General features: G+C 52.8%; 1 protein-coding gene across 1 annotated transcript in view; it reads right to left on the bottom strand.

The window, feature by feature from the left end:
* Window positions 1-8,729: 8,729 nt before the first annotated feature.
* KCTD16 (potassium channel tetramerization domain containing 16) overlaps window positions 8,730-17,624 on the bottom strand; it is an 86,443-nt gene continuing 77,548 nt past the window's right edge. Inside the window, exon 3 of the mRNA XM_075103004.1 lies at window positions 8,730-15,747. Coding sequence (XP_074959105.1) covers window positions 15,296-15,747 — 452 coding nt within the window. The 3' untranslated portion in view covers window positions 8,730-15,295. The remainder of the gene's footprint in view (window positions 15,748-17,624) is intronic.

Here is a 17,624-nt window from a genome sequence, read left to right as displayed (position 1 = left end):
GTAAAGACTAAATAAAATCTAATAAAAAAGGTTTTAGATTTGGCAGCCTGGTGCCGCACAGGCACACCTAACTGGGAATTCAATAAGAGGAGATGGTTCTGGTACCTCTTGGCTTCTGTTTGCTGTGATCTCTGGGGCAAAATAATCCTAATATCTGTGCCTCGCTTTCCCCTCCCATAAAATGGGTATAATAATAAAAATACATCTGGAAAGGTGCAAAATTTATGCCACAGAGAGGATGTTTGGAGTATTAATGTTTTTAGTGATTTTTAACAAGTCTCTGATGAAACCATTTTTCTCAAGCTTTTCTTTGGGAGGCAGCTAATTTACACGCAGTTAAATTGCTTCAAGTTCTGTTTGTCTTGCTGTGCTTTAAAAATCCTGAGCATTTCGGGATAATTTGTCAGCCATTAGTGATATTTTTGTCCTCGCAGTCCTGCTTCGTGACTCAGTAGTGCACCAACGATCCCGCTGCAGAGCCTGGCTCCTCTTCCTGCTCAGCTCAGCGGACGTTTTCCTGATAATTCAGATGGGTGTCGGAGCAGGTTTTTATGGTACCGGCACCAACCATCAGCGGTTCAGCTATGAGAAAGCTGAATAACGCTGAGCTGGGGGTTACTGGGGCTCTTGCCGCTGACTGTCACGCTGCACCCTCACTAGCAATAGGAAGGGGCCAAGGATTGAGGATGGTGGTCTCTGTTTGGAGGGACCCCTCCCAGCAGGTGCCTGTCATCGTCTCGCTCCATCGCTGCTCCCTCCCCCCAGCACCGAGCCCGCGGCTACGGGCACGCTGCACGTCTCGAGGCTCAGCTGGCTGGCCGGTGTGCGGGGCCAGGAAGGACCCGGTCTGTGGTTAAAAGAGTGCAGCAGGTCTCAGCTTCTATTTCTGCCTCTGCTACCGATTCCCGACTTGGCTTTAAGCGAGTCGTTTGGGCCACAGAGGCCGCTGCTCTGCCCAGCACAGCGCACCTCAAGCCAGAGGGCACCCGAGCTCCTGGAGGGCTCGGTGGGGATAAAGGCGAACCCTGCCGAGCTGTGGTGCTCCAGAGACGGTGGTGACACCCTCCCCGGTGCCCGCGTGCTCGGCAGCGCCTTAGCTGTGCTAACGCAGTTTCAGAGGGATGCGTGCATTGCTATTTCTTGTCTGTCCTGGGCTGTGCTTAAGAAATAAATACCAGCGTTCAGAGAGGCATCAGTGCTCCTTAACTTATGGGTCAAAGGATGTGAGTTGCCCTGTGTCAGTACTTTCCTTCAGCTAAAAAAATACTTTAAAAAAGAAAACATTTACTTTGAATCTGTGGTGGCTTTGCTTCCAGCCACGATGCGCCGGGGCCTGTGAAGGCTTGCCTGGCGCCCACCAGCTGGGCTGCCAAAGGGGCTGTCTCTGGTCCAAACACATCACCTGCCAGTGAAGACGTGTGGGTGTTATTGTTTCTACACTGAGTGCCTCTTCTCCTGCTGAGAACAAAATGCACGTCGGACGAAACGCTGCGAGGGTCTCCTGGAGTCGCTGCCTCGAGAGTGGTTTACAAAAGCCAGGTATCAATCAGCTCGCAGATAAACTGCCCTCGTGGCTCCTGGCTTGGACGAGTTTTGGCCTCTGTGGCTTTGGTGTTCAACAACGGGGAGCAAATGCTACACGGATTCCAGGGTTAAATCTGTGCCAATCAATTCATGGGTCCCGGTCGCAGGATGAATAGTTTTGGTGTCAGTCACAAAGGTCCAGCCCCTGAGACACCTCTCGGACCCAGGGGAAGGGAGGCTGCCCTCCACACTCTTCCACCGCCCTGACTCTGGCTCCTCCAGCTGAAGGGCCTCTCTCATCTCAACCTGCCACTAGTTCCTGGTTCGCTCCCCGTCTCGTAATCCTCCACCTGCCTCCCCCTAAACGAGCCTGCCTTTCCTCCGGCAAGCTCTCCCCCCAGCACAGCAGCCAGGCTGGAAGGTGCCCCCGGAGGGCGTCTGCTCCAGCCTCCCGCCCACGGCAGAGGCGCTGCCCTTCCAGTTTCGCACCCGCCTCCACCAACTTCTGAGCTGCCGCTCTGTCATCCTCCTCCCAGCTGTACAAGCGTTGCTCTCAGAGACCAGGCGACAGCAGGAGGGCTGTTTTTTAATACACACAGTGTTCGCCCTCAGGCTGGGAGCGGACTTGATTGAAATTGCACGGGTTCTTGCTCCCCTAATTTTGAGGGACCAAACTGCAAAGCCCAGGTATTTTTTTTTCCCCATTTGTTAAAACGCTGCTGAGCTGAAGAAGTCTCGCCCTCTCGTATTGTCGTGGTTAAACAAGGAATGGGTGGACAAAGTATGTAGCATAACACTGATATCATGCAAAAAATGCACCAGATTTTCCTGGTTTCCATTAACCTTTAATGGCTTATGTGCATGCACATCTAGGAATGAAAATAAAGGGCAAAGTAGAGCGGCCAAGAAGTGACACTTCGGTGCCAGCGGTGAAGACAAGATTTACATTTAAGGAACTGTTCTTATTGTTCAGCCCCGAATCCATTCATCCCCCCCACTTCCCTACGAGAGGTATCCTGGTATTAACATTTGAATGAAATGTCTGCAGAGTGTGCAAAAGGTGCTGAGCTGACGGACCAGAAGCCCGCAGAGCTCAGGCAGCCACGCTTCAGCCCCTCGGTGTGTCCGGTCGGGGGGGCCGGGGACTCGCCGTGCCCGGGAAGGGGCCCTCAGCCCGTGGCCTCGGCGGTGCTGCTGCTGCAGAGCTGCACCCCGGCTTCGTCAGCTGCTTTAAAAATGTGTCTGAAACGGCTTTGAGGTCTAGGGTCTGGTTTGGTTTCTAATCAGTATCCTTCAACCCCATCGCTCCGCCTCCCCAAATGTAGAAATATCTCTGTTCAGATTTACTGTTCTAATCTACACTTTTGATTTATGTATTTCCTTTTTTTATTATTATTTCTTATGTGACAGAAAACTCTAGTTTGTCTTGAAATTCAACTCTGCAGCATATTTTTGATCTGGGAGTGGGATACAGACCGATCACAGCAGGGTTTATATGTGCTGTCAGGAATAATACGGGAATATCCCTGGTCAAGGAGCCTCCTCCCTCCCTGCAGCTCCCTGGAAGAGGGGGCAGGGAAGAAACCTGGTGATGATCATGAGACATCTTCACGGCTTTGATGCAGAATTCCTTATTGATTCCACGGGCTTGTGGCCGGCCAGGTAATAGTGTGTATTCAGCTGCTTAATGGTGTACGTTCAACGAATAGCTTTGAAAAGACTGTCTCCCAAAATTTAAATCTAAACCATCTGCCTGATGGCTGTGCTCGCTGGGCCAGCACTGGTGCCGGCACTGACAGCGACACCCACAGCCGAGCATGGGGTCGCCTGTGGTCACCCCCCAGCCCCAAAGTCGTCCAGGAGAGCACGAAGCGGGGGTAAGGGGCAGCGGGCCGTGCAGCTCCTCGTGGGACGGGCAGCGTCCCCTTGCTATAGGCGAGTGCAGGGCACACATACAATGCCAAATGCCTTTTTTGTCTTTGGTTTATTTTTATTTATCAATAAAACAATACTACAAAACATGGGAAACATCTGCATTAAATACAGATCCGCCGTTACTTTGCCAGTTTTTAACCTGCTGTATTTACAGAGTTGTCCCCTACAGACCTTTCGACAGCAGGAGCCCGAGGGGCGGCCGCTGCCGCCTGGAGGACGGGGCAAGGACCAGCTCCTCGGCACTCCGCGGCATCAGCGGGAGAGAAAAGTCGAGCAAGAAGCGAGTATCTATTGCTTTCTGCTCCCGCATGAGACAACCTCATTGCCTCAGCTCCCTGCAGTAGGCTTCCTCTTTTCCCTGCCCCTGCCCTCGGCACAGCGGGGCGAGGCGGCTGCCGCAGGCTGGAGGGTGCAGGGGTCTGCGTCCGACCGCCGCAGTCCCTCCCGGCTCCTGCCTGACAGTGGAAGGGATCTTCCTTCTCCACTGGATACCAGCAAGCTGCTGAGCAACTCGTTTGCTCTGGTTTTGGGCCACAGTAATAATTCCTTCCCATTTCTGATTTGCACGGCCATGCCTCACCCTGCCTGACCATCGCGTCTTGGAATTGCTAAGATCAGCGAGCAGAAAGGGCGACGCAGGCATTAACCAGCAGCCTTCCCATCGCAGCCCTTCTCCTCCACCTACAGAGTGCTCGGACAGCTTGCCATTTTGGGGGGGGTAGGGGTTACGTCTGGGGAGAGGTGCCCTCTCCTCTGACAAGCGTTTGAGGGAGTCGAGTGATGAGTTGGTGCCGCTCTTCCCACCAGCGCTTACCTGCGGGGCTCAAGCAGCACGCCTTCCAGGCACCGGGCAAGTCCAGAGCCCGCCGGCGCTGCCTGCTCTGACCACAGGCTGCAACGGCGGCGCTGGGCTGGGGGTTGGGCTTGATGAGCCTAGAGGTCTTTTCCAACCTTAATGCTTCTGTGATTCTATGACTGTAACTCAATAAGCAAGAAAAAGAAATATGTGCACGTCTCGACATATTTCTCTATCTAAGCGCCTTTAATTATATAGTTGTAAGGCAGGTCAAAATTATTTTCTGATACCACCTGGTATCAGAGGGCATCTCTCCTACTTCCCATGCGCATCGTACAGTGCTGCGTAGGGAAGGCAATTAAATCCCCGGTAATTATCACACAGGTATTCTAACCTGAACGCCCATTGCTCTTTCACTCCTGCCCTGACGTCAAAAGAAGACAAGACAGTGCTCAGAAGTGCTAGGAGTAGCAAAATCCGGCTTCCTGCCCTAGAAAACACGTGGGAAGCTGCAGAGCTGAGCCCCTGCCCAGGCCGGAGGTGGGACGTGCCAGGGGCCCCCGCAGCAGCGCTCTTGGGTGCTCTCCTTGGCCTGAGAGAGGTGGAGAGTGAGACCAGACCCCGCACAGGGGCAAAGTGGGGCAGCCAGAGCCGGAGCCCGGGCTGGGCCATGGACCAACCCCTCCGGGCATTTCTTTTTCCTCCCGACTGCTGGAATTTGTCTTCACCTCCCCAGTTGGTAAAGAAGAAGAAGGGTTTTATTTTTTTCTTTCCACATGAAAGGGAATGAGGACAACAATATATTCCATAAGAGTTAAGCTCCAAAGATTTGCTATTCGGGAGCTGGGCAGAGCCTTGCTAACCGGCACTGGGCCGTGCAGCGCGGTGCGTGCTCGCGCTGGGGGAGGCTGCCTGCTGGCGCCGCGTACCCGAGACCCTGCGGTCGTGGCACCTCTGTGACGAGGCCTGTCCACAGAGCGCAGCTTCCCAGGAACCACCCCAACACTGCCTAAGACATAATAAAGTATTAGCATAATTAAATAAAGTTGAAAGAAGGGCAAGGGCAGTGCTACTGCCCTCTTTGTGGTCTCTTGAGCCACTGAAGGAAAACAAACCATTTTTTGCAAAACGAACTGTGATCTTAAATTGATTTATTTCATTTTGTCTGACCAGGCAATGGAAATTGTCCAGGACATCTAACTACACCTCCCAGAAGCTCAGGAGGTCTTAAAGGACTTTTTTCCTGGGACAAATGAGTGCGCTCGACCTCAGGGGTCTGAGGCGAGATGCGCTGCTGCCCGAGAGCCACCTCTGTGCCCCGGCGTCGACATCCCCCCAAACCCCAGAGCATGGCTTCAATCAATGTACGCTAACAAGCAGAGATGCTTAAAATATTTTCTGCAAAATGTGCTGCTTTGAAAAAAAAATGCAGCGTATTACGAAGGCATGGAGACGCTGGAAGGAGCGGGCCGGTCTCCTGGTAGCGTGTGCCCAGGTTTGCGAGCAGCGGCTGCGCTCGCCGGGGCTCGCAGCGAGCCCACCCGCCTGCCAGCGTCGCTGCCGGGGGGCGCGAGTGGGAGGCCGGGACGGGGAACGGGTTGTCGATAGCTCCATGGAAATGGGACCATCCAGGAATGCAGGGCGAGCTGGAAACAGGTCTGGATGGAAAAACAAATGTATGGAAGGGGGAGATGGTGAAATGTGCAAAAATACATCCATTGCATTCCAAAAGGGAAGGATTTCAACTTTTGTTCTCAGAAGTTCTAATTTTTCAGTTCAAAACTGACCTAATTCAAACAAAACAAGAGCAAAAAAATGGGTGTAATAGATCATTACTAATCTCTTTTTTGTTTGAAGTGAAATATTTCTTTCATTTCAGGTTAGAGAAAATGATACTTGTAGTTTCACATAAAAAAGAAAAACTTCAATTTTTTGTTTATTCCAAACTGACATTTAAAAAAAAGATTGGTCGCCAAGTCAAAATCCGTCAGTCACAGAGATCTCGTCCACACACAAGCTCAACAGCTCCACAGACATCTGGAGTGCAGCTATTTGCAGTTGCTGGTTCATGTTACCAGCACCAAACACCTGCAGTAAATTAGATATATTCCTTTAGGATAAAAAGGCGTAGCCAGGGAAGAAACCTGTGCCGTTTCTCACACACAACTGCCGATAGCAGCATCGCCACTTGCTCTATTTGTATGAAGACGAGAGTGCTATATGTGAGCTGATCTTCACCTTCACCTTCGGAGCTGCAGTGCCCCAAACTGGCCCTGGCCAAAGCAGCCCCCGAAGAAGAGGAGGAGGAGGAGGAGAAGGAGGATGGTGCTCCCCTGACAAGCCAGCAACGCGCTCCAGGCTTGAAATGCCACCCAGAAGAAAGCAGGCAGGTAAACAGGGTTACAGACCACCAGGTTGGTTCGGAAACGGCAGTGGAATCCTTACTGCCTCCCTGCCTTTTTCCCCCATCCCCTTGGCTCCAGGCAAGGGGCCGTTCATTTGGGAGAAGCTCTCCCGAGAGCTTCGACAGCAGCTGAGGAACGGCTGGCTCGCAGGTGTGGGCACGCTGTCACCCACGCGGAAGGCAGGCGTCTTCTGCAGAGTTGTCTGCTGGGCTGGGACGGTGTAACGCCCAGAACCGCTTTGCTTTCCGCATGCTCACGCAGATACCGTAACATCCAAAACCCTCCTCTGGGGAAACAGCATATGGGGGAAGCTCTGCAAAGACGGGATCTTTCACCTTCTCCTAGGAAGGGGCCACTGGAAAAGGTTTCCTCTGAAGAACAGCCAGATACCACAGATTAAAAATAAAAATAATTTTTAAAAAATCACCCCAGGATACTCAGCCCCACAAGCGAGCAGTTGCCTGGTTTTGTGGCTCTTTCAGACCCAGCCTGCCGACAGCGATGCCTCCCAGTTCGAGCCGTGCTAGTGCGGTGCGAGCCGGGCCATGCAGGGCGGCGATCGCAGCGGTACCAAGCCCCGAGCCCCTCCCAGACAGCTCTGCAGGAGGGAAGAAGAGATGACGATAAACCCAAATTACGAGCCTGCCATTCCAAGAACGGCACTGCTGGGGGAGAGGATTGCAGACGGCTTCCTCCTGCCCCGGCAGCCTCCCTCTCCTTTTATCTTTGCAGCAGCTACTGGAGGAACGTCCAGCCTCTCAGCTGGGCACCATCCGTGGACCCTGGGACCTGCCTGGGATGGATGACGAGGTGCCCAGCACTGAGAAAGGCCACAGCTGGCAGCCCCTCCATGTCCAGAAGAGACATCCCGCCTGTCCCTCTGCATCCTTCTCCTCCTGCCGTGCCCTGCGTTATCCCCATTTGTGACTCAGCCACTGGCTAGAGTGAAGCCTTCCCTAGCCAAGGCATCTTTAAAATGACAGAGGATAAAAGCATTTCAAAGTATTCTTGGAAATACTTTGGCAGGTAACCCCTGGTGCAATGATGGCTTTTCCAGAAGCATTGCTGCTGGTGACTGTACGTTCAAATCACGGCGTCAGAAAACCTCCGTTCAAGACAGGGAGGGAGAAGAATCTCACCCTGTGACCACGGAAATGTTATTTTCAGCCCAACCCAGAAATAAATGAGGAAAAAAACCCGCACCACCTTCAAGGGAGGATAATCCCCAGCCTGCAGGGAACTGGTTAACATGAACCGATGCTAAATCACAGTGGGCAAGAAAGCATGTATGGATCTATCTATATATTTACGTGTGTGTGCATATATATATGACAGTTGAAGGATACCAACTTATTTATTCTTGTCTGTGCTCTTACAGTGTATATGCACTGATTTATTCGAACGGCAAGACACAAATTAGCTGCAGTTTTCAGCCGCCCAACGCCACAACACCGACAGCTGTACTTCCCACCGGCGCGCTGTACCTGACCCGCACACGGAAAGGGTTAATGTGGAGCGGCTCCCTGCGTTTAGCGTCATCCTCAACAAAAGGTCGTCTCTTCCGCCAGCAGTGACGCTGGAGCAGAAGGCGACAGCAACACGTTTACCACCTCCGAGCCTCTATAAATAGGCTTTTTTCCTCTTTTTTTTTTTTTAGCAGTTGGACCACAGCTACCTGGCAGGTGCCATCGCATGAATGACTCCGCACAGGTCACAGCTATGACTGGTTTGGTTTTAGCCAAGATGCTTCTTTCTTTCATGGCATTATTTGTACCAGGGAAATACAGCAGGCTAAAAGCTACATGTTTGTTTTTTTTTTTTACATACCACAGTAGAAACAGTTACCAAGTTATATTTGTCAGAGTCACAGTAGTTTATGCATATTTGCTATTCACAGACTGCAGAATATTGCCAATAACCTCACTGGTGGGGACTGACAACACGGAGATACATGCATTCATGTGAGACCATAATCAAGGATGTCTATACCGCATTAAGCACATTCATTTTTTTAAAACACCTTCCAGTAAAATCAATTCCTTTAAATTTGTAGTTAAAACTTTTTTGTCTTTTGTTTTTTGTTTTTTTTTCCACAATTACGCACAAAATAACCTGTAAACAATTTGACATTACACTTATGTACAAGTGAACCACGTTGGAAAGTAGAGAGGTAATTCAGTGGGTGCCACTTAATCTACGTCAATGTGCAACAGACTGACTCAGCCTCAGCAAAGTCATTAAGTGCTTGTATGAGGTCCGAAAATGTAACATGAGCAAGGCCCCGAAGAGATCGCAAAATCACCAAACCCCCCTCTAAATCCTGCGTTGGCTGGGAAAATATTGCACTCGCAGCACTCGCTCCTCTAAGGCGGGGGCGGCTGGATGAACCGCGGCGCCGGGGGGGGCGGCACCCTGCAAGCACGGGAAGGGGCCAGCCCCGCTCCCGGCCCCGCGCGCCCGCTCCTCGGGGCCGGGGGGCCCAGCCGGAGGAGAGGGGCGAAGGGTCGCCGGGGAGGACGTCCCCTGCTGCAGCCCAGCAATGCCCCGTCAGCCAGCTGGGCCCTGCCGTCCTTCTGCTTCACGTCGGCAGGTTCTGTCCGCTTAATTCTGAATTCTGCTTTTTCGTGTTTGCTTTATCATTGCTATAGCTTAAAATCTGTAATATCATACTTACAAACTGACTCTTTAGCTAAGTGATATCGATGCCGAGAAAAATAAACAATGTCTTTTTATAATATAAATAATTTAAAAGTGCTTTTTTGTTCTTTCACTATTAATCTACAAAACCCCGTTGGGGCATAAACTATCCATAAGACTGGACAATTATTTTGTACCATGATACACATGGGGCCTTATGCATAAAGTACTCTGAAAGCCAAGTCCACGTGCACACCCGCAATGGTGGAAAGGGCTTCAGGGCAGGGCAAGAAGTCGGAAAGTTTCCTCCAGCCTTTCTAGGACTAGGAGAGCAGTGTGAGCTACGGCTGAAGCTCTCGGTCACGGTATGGTCACTGCCAATGAAAATCAACCTTGTTTTCTCCTTCAGCCCACAGCGCTGCAACTAAAATTAATAAATGGACTCTCAAAACTAGAATTAAAGACCCAAAACATGTTCTCCAGAGTGCTGTGAAGCCTCTATACGGTGCGTGCAGATGATTTAGGGAAAAAATAAAATAATTTGGTCCCCACGGACCTATGTAAACTCACATGTTCTCCCTTTGTCTCCCCCTGACGCTTGAGTCCCGCTCAGGTGTCTGTCTCGAGGCATTTGGGCACGTAACAAAGCCCTTGGAAAACTGGAATCTCTGACCGTGGAAGGTGTAAGCACGTGCGGGCTGCCGAGGCCGGCGGGGATGCGCGCGGCTGCGATGGGAGCTGAGCTGGGCCCAGCTGAGCCGAGTCCAGCTGAGCCGAGTCCAGGCGCCAGCAGCACTCTTGGCCAGGACGGTGCCCGGGGCACCACGAGCAGCCGGCAGCTGCAGGGCGGCCGTGCCACCCACCGGCGAGGCACGCATCCAGCGGTGCACCTGTGCAGGGGTGAATGCCTGCCCCACTCCTTCAGCCCAGCGTCCTAAGCAAAGCTTAAGCAAGACTACTGAATAGATCATGATAATTAAAGGCCGGCTCTGCAAGACCATCGCCGAACGACCAGACCCGTTTGCCACACACAGAAGTGATGAACATTGCGAGCAACACGAGTGGATGTGAATTTTATTACAGCTCGATGGCTTTCTCTCATCCCCACTGACGCCAAGTGCCTGTTTTTCACAAGCAAAGGCATTTTAATAGAGTCTCGGTCCCACTGAAGTCAATGTAAGTTTTCAAATTAGTTTCAACAGAACTTACATCTGGTCTTTGTTATGCATGAAAAGTAGCTCAAAGGCCAGTTTGCTCCCCAGATACTTTAGAAAGAATGAAGTTCTCTGCTAACTGAGTTTCATTTCGGCTTGCGAGTGATAAGTGACCAAAAATGTCCTAGGGATAGACACGAGTTTTCTCGCTGAAACAAAGTATAATTGAGCTGAATATTTTTAGAGCTCAAAACCCAGCTACCCTTTAGACAATGTGTTACTCTGATTTCCTGTTCCCCCGCTGCACTGCAGCCCCCTCCCTGCTTTCCCTCCTTGCCTCGTTCCAGCAGGAGAGGAGCGGGGGGCTGCAGCCCCCCAGCCCCGCGCAGCCCCGGGGACGAGCCCAGGTGGGAGGCAGGGGCCTGACATGCTGAGCACTGACCGGGTTTCCCTGCTCCTGCTGAGCTGACAGCTTGGTTCAAGGTACCGCTTCGATACCCACCTACTGCGGGAATGTCTCCTGCCCCTTCCACAGCGAGCGGTGCTGCGTCCTGCAGACGGGGGGAGCAACCTTGCCAAAAAGGTGTAAGTATATGCCTTTCGTCCCAAGGTGCGTGTATACATCTAACTATAGGTATGTATATGTACTTTTATATATGTATATATGTATATGTATGTGTGCATGATATTATTTTTTATGTATGTGTGTATGACGTTATTTTTGGGAAGAGGTCTTCTGGAGTTTATACATCACCCTCCTGAGATAAGAAGAATCATCTCGGTGCCTGTCCGGTGGGGACGCCACCGGCAGGAGAAGGTTCAGTTGCTCTTTCCTGACCCGCTGCTGCCCGCACGTGACCTACAGGACCACCGTGGAGCAGCGTATTTTATTACCCTGGAGCCTGTCTCTACCTGGCTGTGGTTTCTCCACGCCACTGCACGGTGCCCCCACCCTCTGCCCCCCCCAGCCCCGCGGCAGGGGCTCGCGCTGGCAGCGTCCCGTGCCCGGAGCATGGCTCTTTGGTGGGGTGCTGTTCTCGCTGTGGGGTACTGGTGGTCCAGAGAGAAGCAGTAGGGCGAGAAGGGAGCCTTTGAGCAGCAGGAAGGGATGCTGCGGACCATCCAGGGTTCAGGCTAACCCCCATCAGGGAGGGGTGGACGGCTGCCCACTGTTGCCCAAGGACTCCTCTACAGCAGAGGCTGTTCACCTAGAGCCTGCCAGTCAGTCTTAACAGCAAAAAGCCTCAAAGCACAGCCCTAGCTCCTATACCAACATGAAGTCAGAGCGGAATTAGACCCCTGCAGTAACGCAGCAGACAGTGCACGCAAACACACACACACACGGATGTGCACCCACACGCCGGGGCACCTGCTCTCCTCCGGCTCCATCCCAGGTTGCGTTTCCTAGCAGGTTCGGCCTGCCTGTGATTACTGAAGTTTAAGACCTTTATTTCTGTAGCACTGGAGAATAATAACCATTTCATCTAAAACTGAAGACATGAAGGCCACATAAATCAAGCCCATTCGGGCGCATTTCATTTGGTCTAATTTTTCTACAGTTATTAATCATCGTGCAATCCTGTGCGCCCTGAACGTCAGTCTGGGAACACACACACACCCCCCCCGCCAGTGCCTGTTCTTCCACTCTGTCACATGGATTTTATAGCCCAAATATTTGTGATATTAAAAAGAGACAGGGAATGATTGGGAGTGGTGGGAAGGACAAGGTTTTAGCTGCAGTCTGCTGCTGAGGAAGAGGGGTCCATCCCGATCTGCACACTCAGCTGGAAATCCCGAGGGAGAGCCGTGTCTGTTCCCCAGCGCTGTTTGCTTGGTGCCAGGCTGGGGGGGCAAGACACAGGAAAAGAAAAATGTTATAAACTAGCCAACAAATAACCAAGAGGAGCCAAATCTGTGGATCTTGTGCAAAACACTGATCTCCATGTGAAAATGTGCCTTTTGAGCAGGTAAGTGGAGGGCTGCACAGCTACCACGCCTGAACTCAGCTGTGACTATGAATGTCTTAAAACCTGAATTGGTTCTAGAGCCTGATCCCAAGAAGTGCTGAGTTTTCTCACTAAGCCCAGCATTTCCCAGGCCAGACCCTCTATTTCACAATCCTCACTCCGCATATTCACAGTAAGAAATAGCATCCTTCTCGCGTGTAAAACCTCAGCAGAGATGATGCCAAGCTGCCACATCCAAGCCCTGTTCTCCAAAGACTGGGGGATGTATTGCTGGGAGGGTTTTCCCCCTCCCTACAGCTCACGCTTATGGAGCACTCTGGACAAGTATTGCTTCCTTTTTTGCTGGTAAAATTTGCATCCTCACCAATAAGCCTGCGTAACGCCTGCAGCTGAGCGATGGGTGTGAACCTCTCCCTGTGCGCTCGTGCAGACCTTACGGTTCTTCTGGCACAAGAAGCCTGCCACAGCCAGGTGTGTGGGCACAACAGAGCCCTGCAAGCACAAAGATACCACCTTGCTGAAACTGCATGAAGATTGACAGGTAACCTGTGTGTACTTGACATCATCTCCCGTGGCAGTCTGAAATTTAAGAGGGGGGAAGCCCTGGTACCTGCAGGACACTAAGTCAATCAAAATGCTTCGTGTTACCAGCACTATCACTTCCCGTATGTTTTTTATATATATGTGTGTGTGTATATATATATAAAAATCTCTTTCTTCCTGTGCCTTTAGAAAACAAATAATTTATCTCAAATACTCCAGCTGGTTTGTTCCCAGCTATGGCCAAAATAGGTTGGCTGGAGCAATTCATCTTCCCGTCACTCTCCATGGCTTGTCCGCCCCGGCAGCCTGAGCTCACCCCTGAGCTGAGCCCCCGCTGAGCCGAGCCCTCCCTGAGCCGAGCCCCTCCCCTCCCAACGCTTACCTGCTCTAGGTTTTGCTGCCCTATGCCTCTGACCCCCGGCTAACACCCGCTTCCTGGGCGCTCCCCGGCCCCTGCCGCTGTGCTCACGCACTCCCTGGCAATGACAGCCTGCTGCAGCCCACAGGACGGGCCCATTCCCCCTCCCCAGGCTCCCAGGGGGCTGTGGGCACCCTGCTCCAAGCAGTGCAGGACCAGCCTCTCCCACGGCTCCCCAGACAACATAACACGGGGCGCTCAGCACGGTTTCCAGCTAACGTCCTGCTACCCACTGCGGTCGGGACACCCAGACGGGCGGCTGCACGAGGGATCACGGACACCTCCTTCTGGGGTTTGCATTGTCTCTTCGAACGCACACGGCTGGAACGGCGATGCTCCTGTCCTCTGGCAACTGATCTCCCGCCAGGCAGAGCACTAAACGTGGCTTATTAGGCAGGTACTTTCTTGTGTTTGCTTCTGTGCAAAGGGGACCCAGCGCCTGCTCCTCCTGCCAGCTGGGGCCCAATGCTCCTGGCACACGCTCCTGGCCAGCCTGCAGAAAGCAGACCCCTCACCAGCACGGCCAGCCTGCAGAGACCAGACCCCTCACCAGCACAGCCAGCCTGCAGAAAGCAGACCCCTCACCAGCACGGCCAGCCTGCAGAAAGCAGACCCCTCACCAGCACGGCCAGCCTGCAGAGACCAGACCCCTCACCAGCACGGCCAGCCTGCAGAAAGCAGACCCCTCACCAGCACGGCCAGCCTGCAGAGACCAGACCCCTCACCAGCACGGCCAGCCTGCAGAGACCAGACCCCTCACCAGCACGGCCAGCCTGCAGAGACCAGACCCCTCACCAGCACGGCCAGCCTGCAGAGACCAGACCCCTCACCAGCACGGCCAGCCTGCAGAGACCAGACCCCTCACCAGCACGGCCAGCCTGCAGAGACCAGACCCCTCACCAGCACGGCCAGCCTGCAGAGACCAGACCCCTCACCGGCACGGCCAGCCTGCAGAGACCAGACCCCTCACCAGCACGGCCACTCTGTCTCCACCGCACTCGGCCCCGCGAGGATCCCTACAGCTTTCCAACTGGGATCACCACACACTTAACCCACTGGCACCGGGGAGCCTTGAGAAACACGACAAGAGGTGCGGGGAGGACACAGGGGGAACAAGATCATCAAAACCAAATGGAATATTTTGCTGACGGCAATGAAGACCCACACGCTGCTCCCTGGTCTCCACTGAGATGCACTGACAGTGTCTCAAAGCAGGGGGGGAAGACAGAGAGGGAGTCACGGAGAGGGACAGTGAGATGGGTTTTCTACTGTTCAGCCCTCAAAGACCTGAAGAAGAAATGGAACATCCACAGACTGCTAAAAATGCTCTTTTCTGAGAAAGTGCAGTTATAAGTAGAGAGCCAGAAAATCTTTAAGCAATATATATTGATATATATATACATATATATATACACAGAGATATATATACACACATATATATATATGCACATATATATAGACACATGCTTAAGGTAAACTGTCATGGCATAGCTTGTTTCTCTGAGCTGCGTACATCCCTCCAAACAAACGCACTACGAGGAGGACGCAGAAGGCATGCAGTCCCCAGACACCCCCGGACACTGCCTGCTCACGTGCCACGTTCCCACCGGCATCAGCAGCATCCGCGCACGAGCATCTCTCCTTGTCGGTATGGTTGTGCCCTTAAGGTATTCAGCTTGTGTAAGACTCACGAGTTTACAAATAAAAGCGTTTGTCATTGTGCTTCCACAACTGGAAAAATATCGTTACCCTATGACTATAAACGTTAAGGTGAAATAGGCAAATTAGGCAGTACTACAGAGATGGTTTTTTTTGTGTGTGTGACCTAACAAATAATTATTATTGGGAATTATTTTCGTATCACTTAGAATCTTGCTCTAACGGTAATAAGGTCATGTGCTTTGCCCACCCTGAGCCTATAGGTGGTACTTCCGCAGCAGTTCAGATTGCCAGGGATGTTTCCTTTCTGGAAACCTGTCTGGGATTTTGATTTTGAGGAAATCCTGGATACATTTTTCTAGCTCCTCCTCAATGGAGAGCTTCTCCTTCACTGCTTTTTTCTTGCTAGAGTTGGACTCCCGGGAGCCAGAGGTGAGAGTCCGGAGCAGGTCGCTCTTCCTGCGGATCTCGGACTGTTGCAGCAGCTGCACCGGCCCCTTCTTGGCCGGCCGGTCCAGAGTCTGTATGTTGGGCTGGCGGGTGACGGGGCCGCAGATGACGGTCTCCTGGGGGGAGCTGGCCTCCGACTGGCTGTCGCAGCTCGATGTCGACAGCTCGTTGCACGACGTGCCGCTCTCTCCCTCCTTGTCACCTTTGCCGTTCTTGCAGCAGCAGTCGCAGTGGGACGAGGACCACCGGGAGGGCTCACCTGCAAGAGGAACAGAGAGCACCCCGGGGTTACCGACAGCTCCGAACCCCCTGCCGGCATGCAGAAACAGGCTGCTCACCCACTGCTTGGCTCGCTGCTGCCTGCTGAGACCCACGGGAGCAGGGGGGGACGCGGCCACCTGGCACGGCAGGAAACCTCTCGCGGGAGGTTTCCTGAATGTCACTGCAAACTGCTGGCAAAACCTCCACCTGGCCTCAGGCAGGAGCTGATTTCCATGAACACTGGAGCTCCTTCATCCGCTCCACTCGCATGCGCTGCTCAGGTCCCCTGTAGGTCCCCTGAGACACCCAGCACATGGCCAAAAGGTTTCCGAGATCCTCAGTGAGAATCAGCCACGCGAGGATCCAGGCAGGTGTTTAACCAGAGTCAGCAACCATGGCTTCAGGAACCTAATTGCTTTTCAGGCTTTTAATGATTTGCTGCCACCTCCCCCCAACAAGCCAAGGCCAAACCCTGAGCACACACAGGGCTTTTTCTCCCTTAAGAGAAAATCCTGATGATGCCCACCGAAATTTTGCCCGAGGAAAGACAGAGAAAAAACAGAATGAGGACTTCAGATTCTGTCATTCCCAATCCGTTCCTCCAATTTTTACCTGTATGCAGGGTTCCTTTGAAGCCAATAAACTCATAGGTGTGAACAGAGGTTACAGGGCCAGGGCCAAGGCCAAGGTTACTAGTTCAAGACAGACAAACAAATGATGAATTTTTGGCTGCCAGCAGAAGGCAGTGCCAGGAGGCAGGACATGGCACAGCCTGCTGCCCCTTTCCATCCCAGCTACAGCCTCCGCAAAACACAATGGGTCCAGCAACTTGTGTTGGCACTGATCTTCCCTGGGTTTGCGTTTAATAAAGTCTGGACAGGAGGGAATAAAACTTGTTCATGTAGGAAGGGTCTGTCTGTGCTGGTGTGTGAAGAGGCCAAGGCTGTACCCGAGGTGGCTGCAGGGACCGACAGGTCCCACCTGGGAACGCCAGGCTGCTTCAGTCCTGGGAACCCTCCCAGCCCGCCAGCTTTCCGCTTTTAAAAGGACAGTCTCAAATACGCTGTTAAATCCAACCCACCTCATTTTTCCCTGTTTGCCATGTTCAGGTTAAAACCAAAGACCCGTGGATGACCCCTGCAATGATCTTTGCACAATTACACACAACTGTGGAGTCCTGCCCCTCATCAGCAACCGCACGTAACGAGCCAGCGCAGGTAAGCACCCTGCCACGGGCTTTGCCCCAGAACAGACCAGCATAAGCAACGTGGCACGGGCTGGCAGCTCTCCCATACGGCTGAAGTGAAATTTTGGCCCCGCTGCAGGGGAAGGGACCCCCACCACTCCCACCACCGCTCCACAGAGGTTTCACGGCCGCTCCGTGGCACTCCCCTACAGCCCCACAGCAAGCTGGCTCACAGCAAACACCCCGCAGGCACAAACACACCGGTGCCAGGCTCGCAGCCACCCCACCAGTGGGTTTGTCAGCAGACCAGTGGGTTTGTCCCTCTGGTCCCCTCAGAGGGAGCAGCACTACGTGGCATCACTGCTGGAGCTGCAGCGTGACGTGCTACAGCGAAATAACCGCCAGAAGGGAACAGCGCAGGAATGGCTGCAAAAAGCAAAACACACAGATCCTGGGTACAGGCAGCTCGCACGGATCTTTTCTTTTGGGATCTTACAGGTAAAATCCTGGCAGCTACAAAGAAATCCAGTGTTAGGGGTTTCGGCCCAGCCCCCGAAGGGGAGGAGGGCTGCAGGAGGTACGTGCAGTCCCTCTGCACGACACCGGCACGGGGCACGCAGGCACGTGGCCCCGCAAACCACACGCTTCCCCGGTGGCATGAAACGGAGCAAAACAAAACAAGATGGTCC

This window comes from Phalacrocorax aristotelis, chromosome 8, assembly GCF_949628215.1.
Source record: "Phalacrocorax aristotelis chromosome 8, bGulAri2.1, whole genome shotgun sequence".
NCBI lineage: Eukaryota > Metazoa > Chordata > Aves > Suliformes > Phalacrocoracidae > Phalacrocorax > Phalacrocorax aristotelis.
The sequence above is the reverse complement of the archived record's forward strand: the minus strand, read 5'-3'. Positions and strand labels throughout refer to the sequence as shown.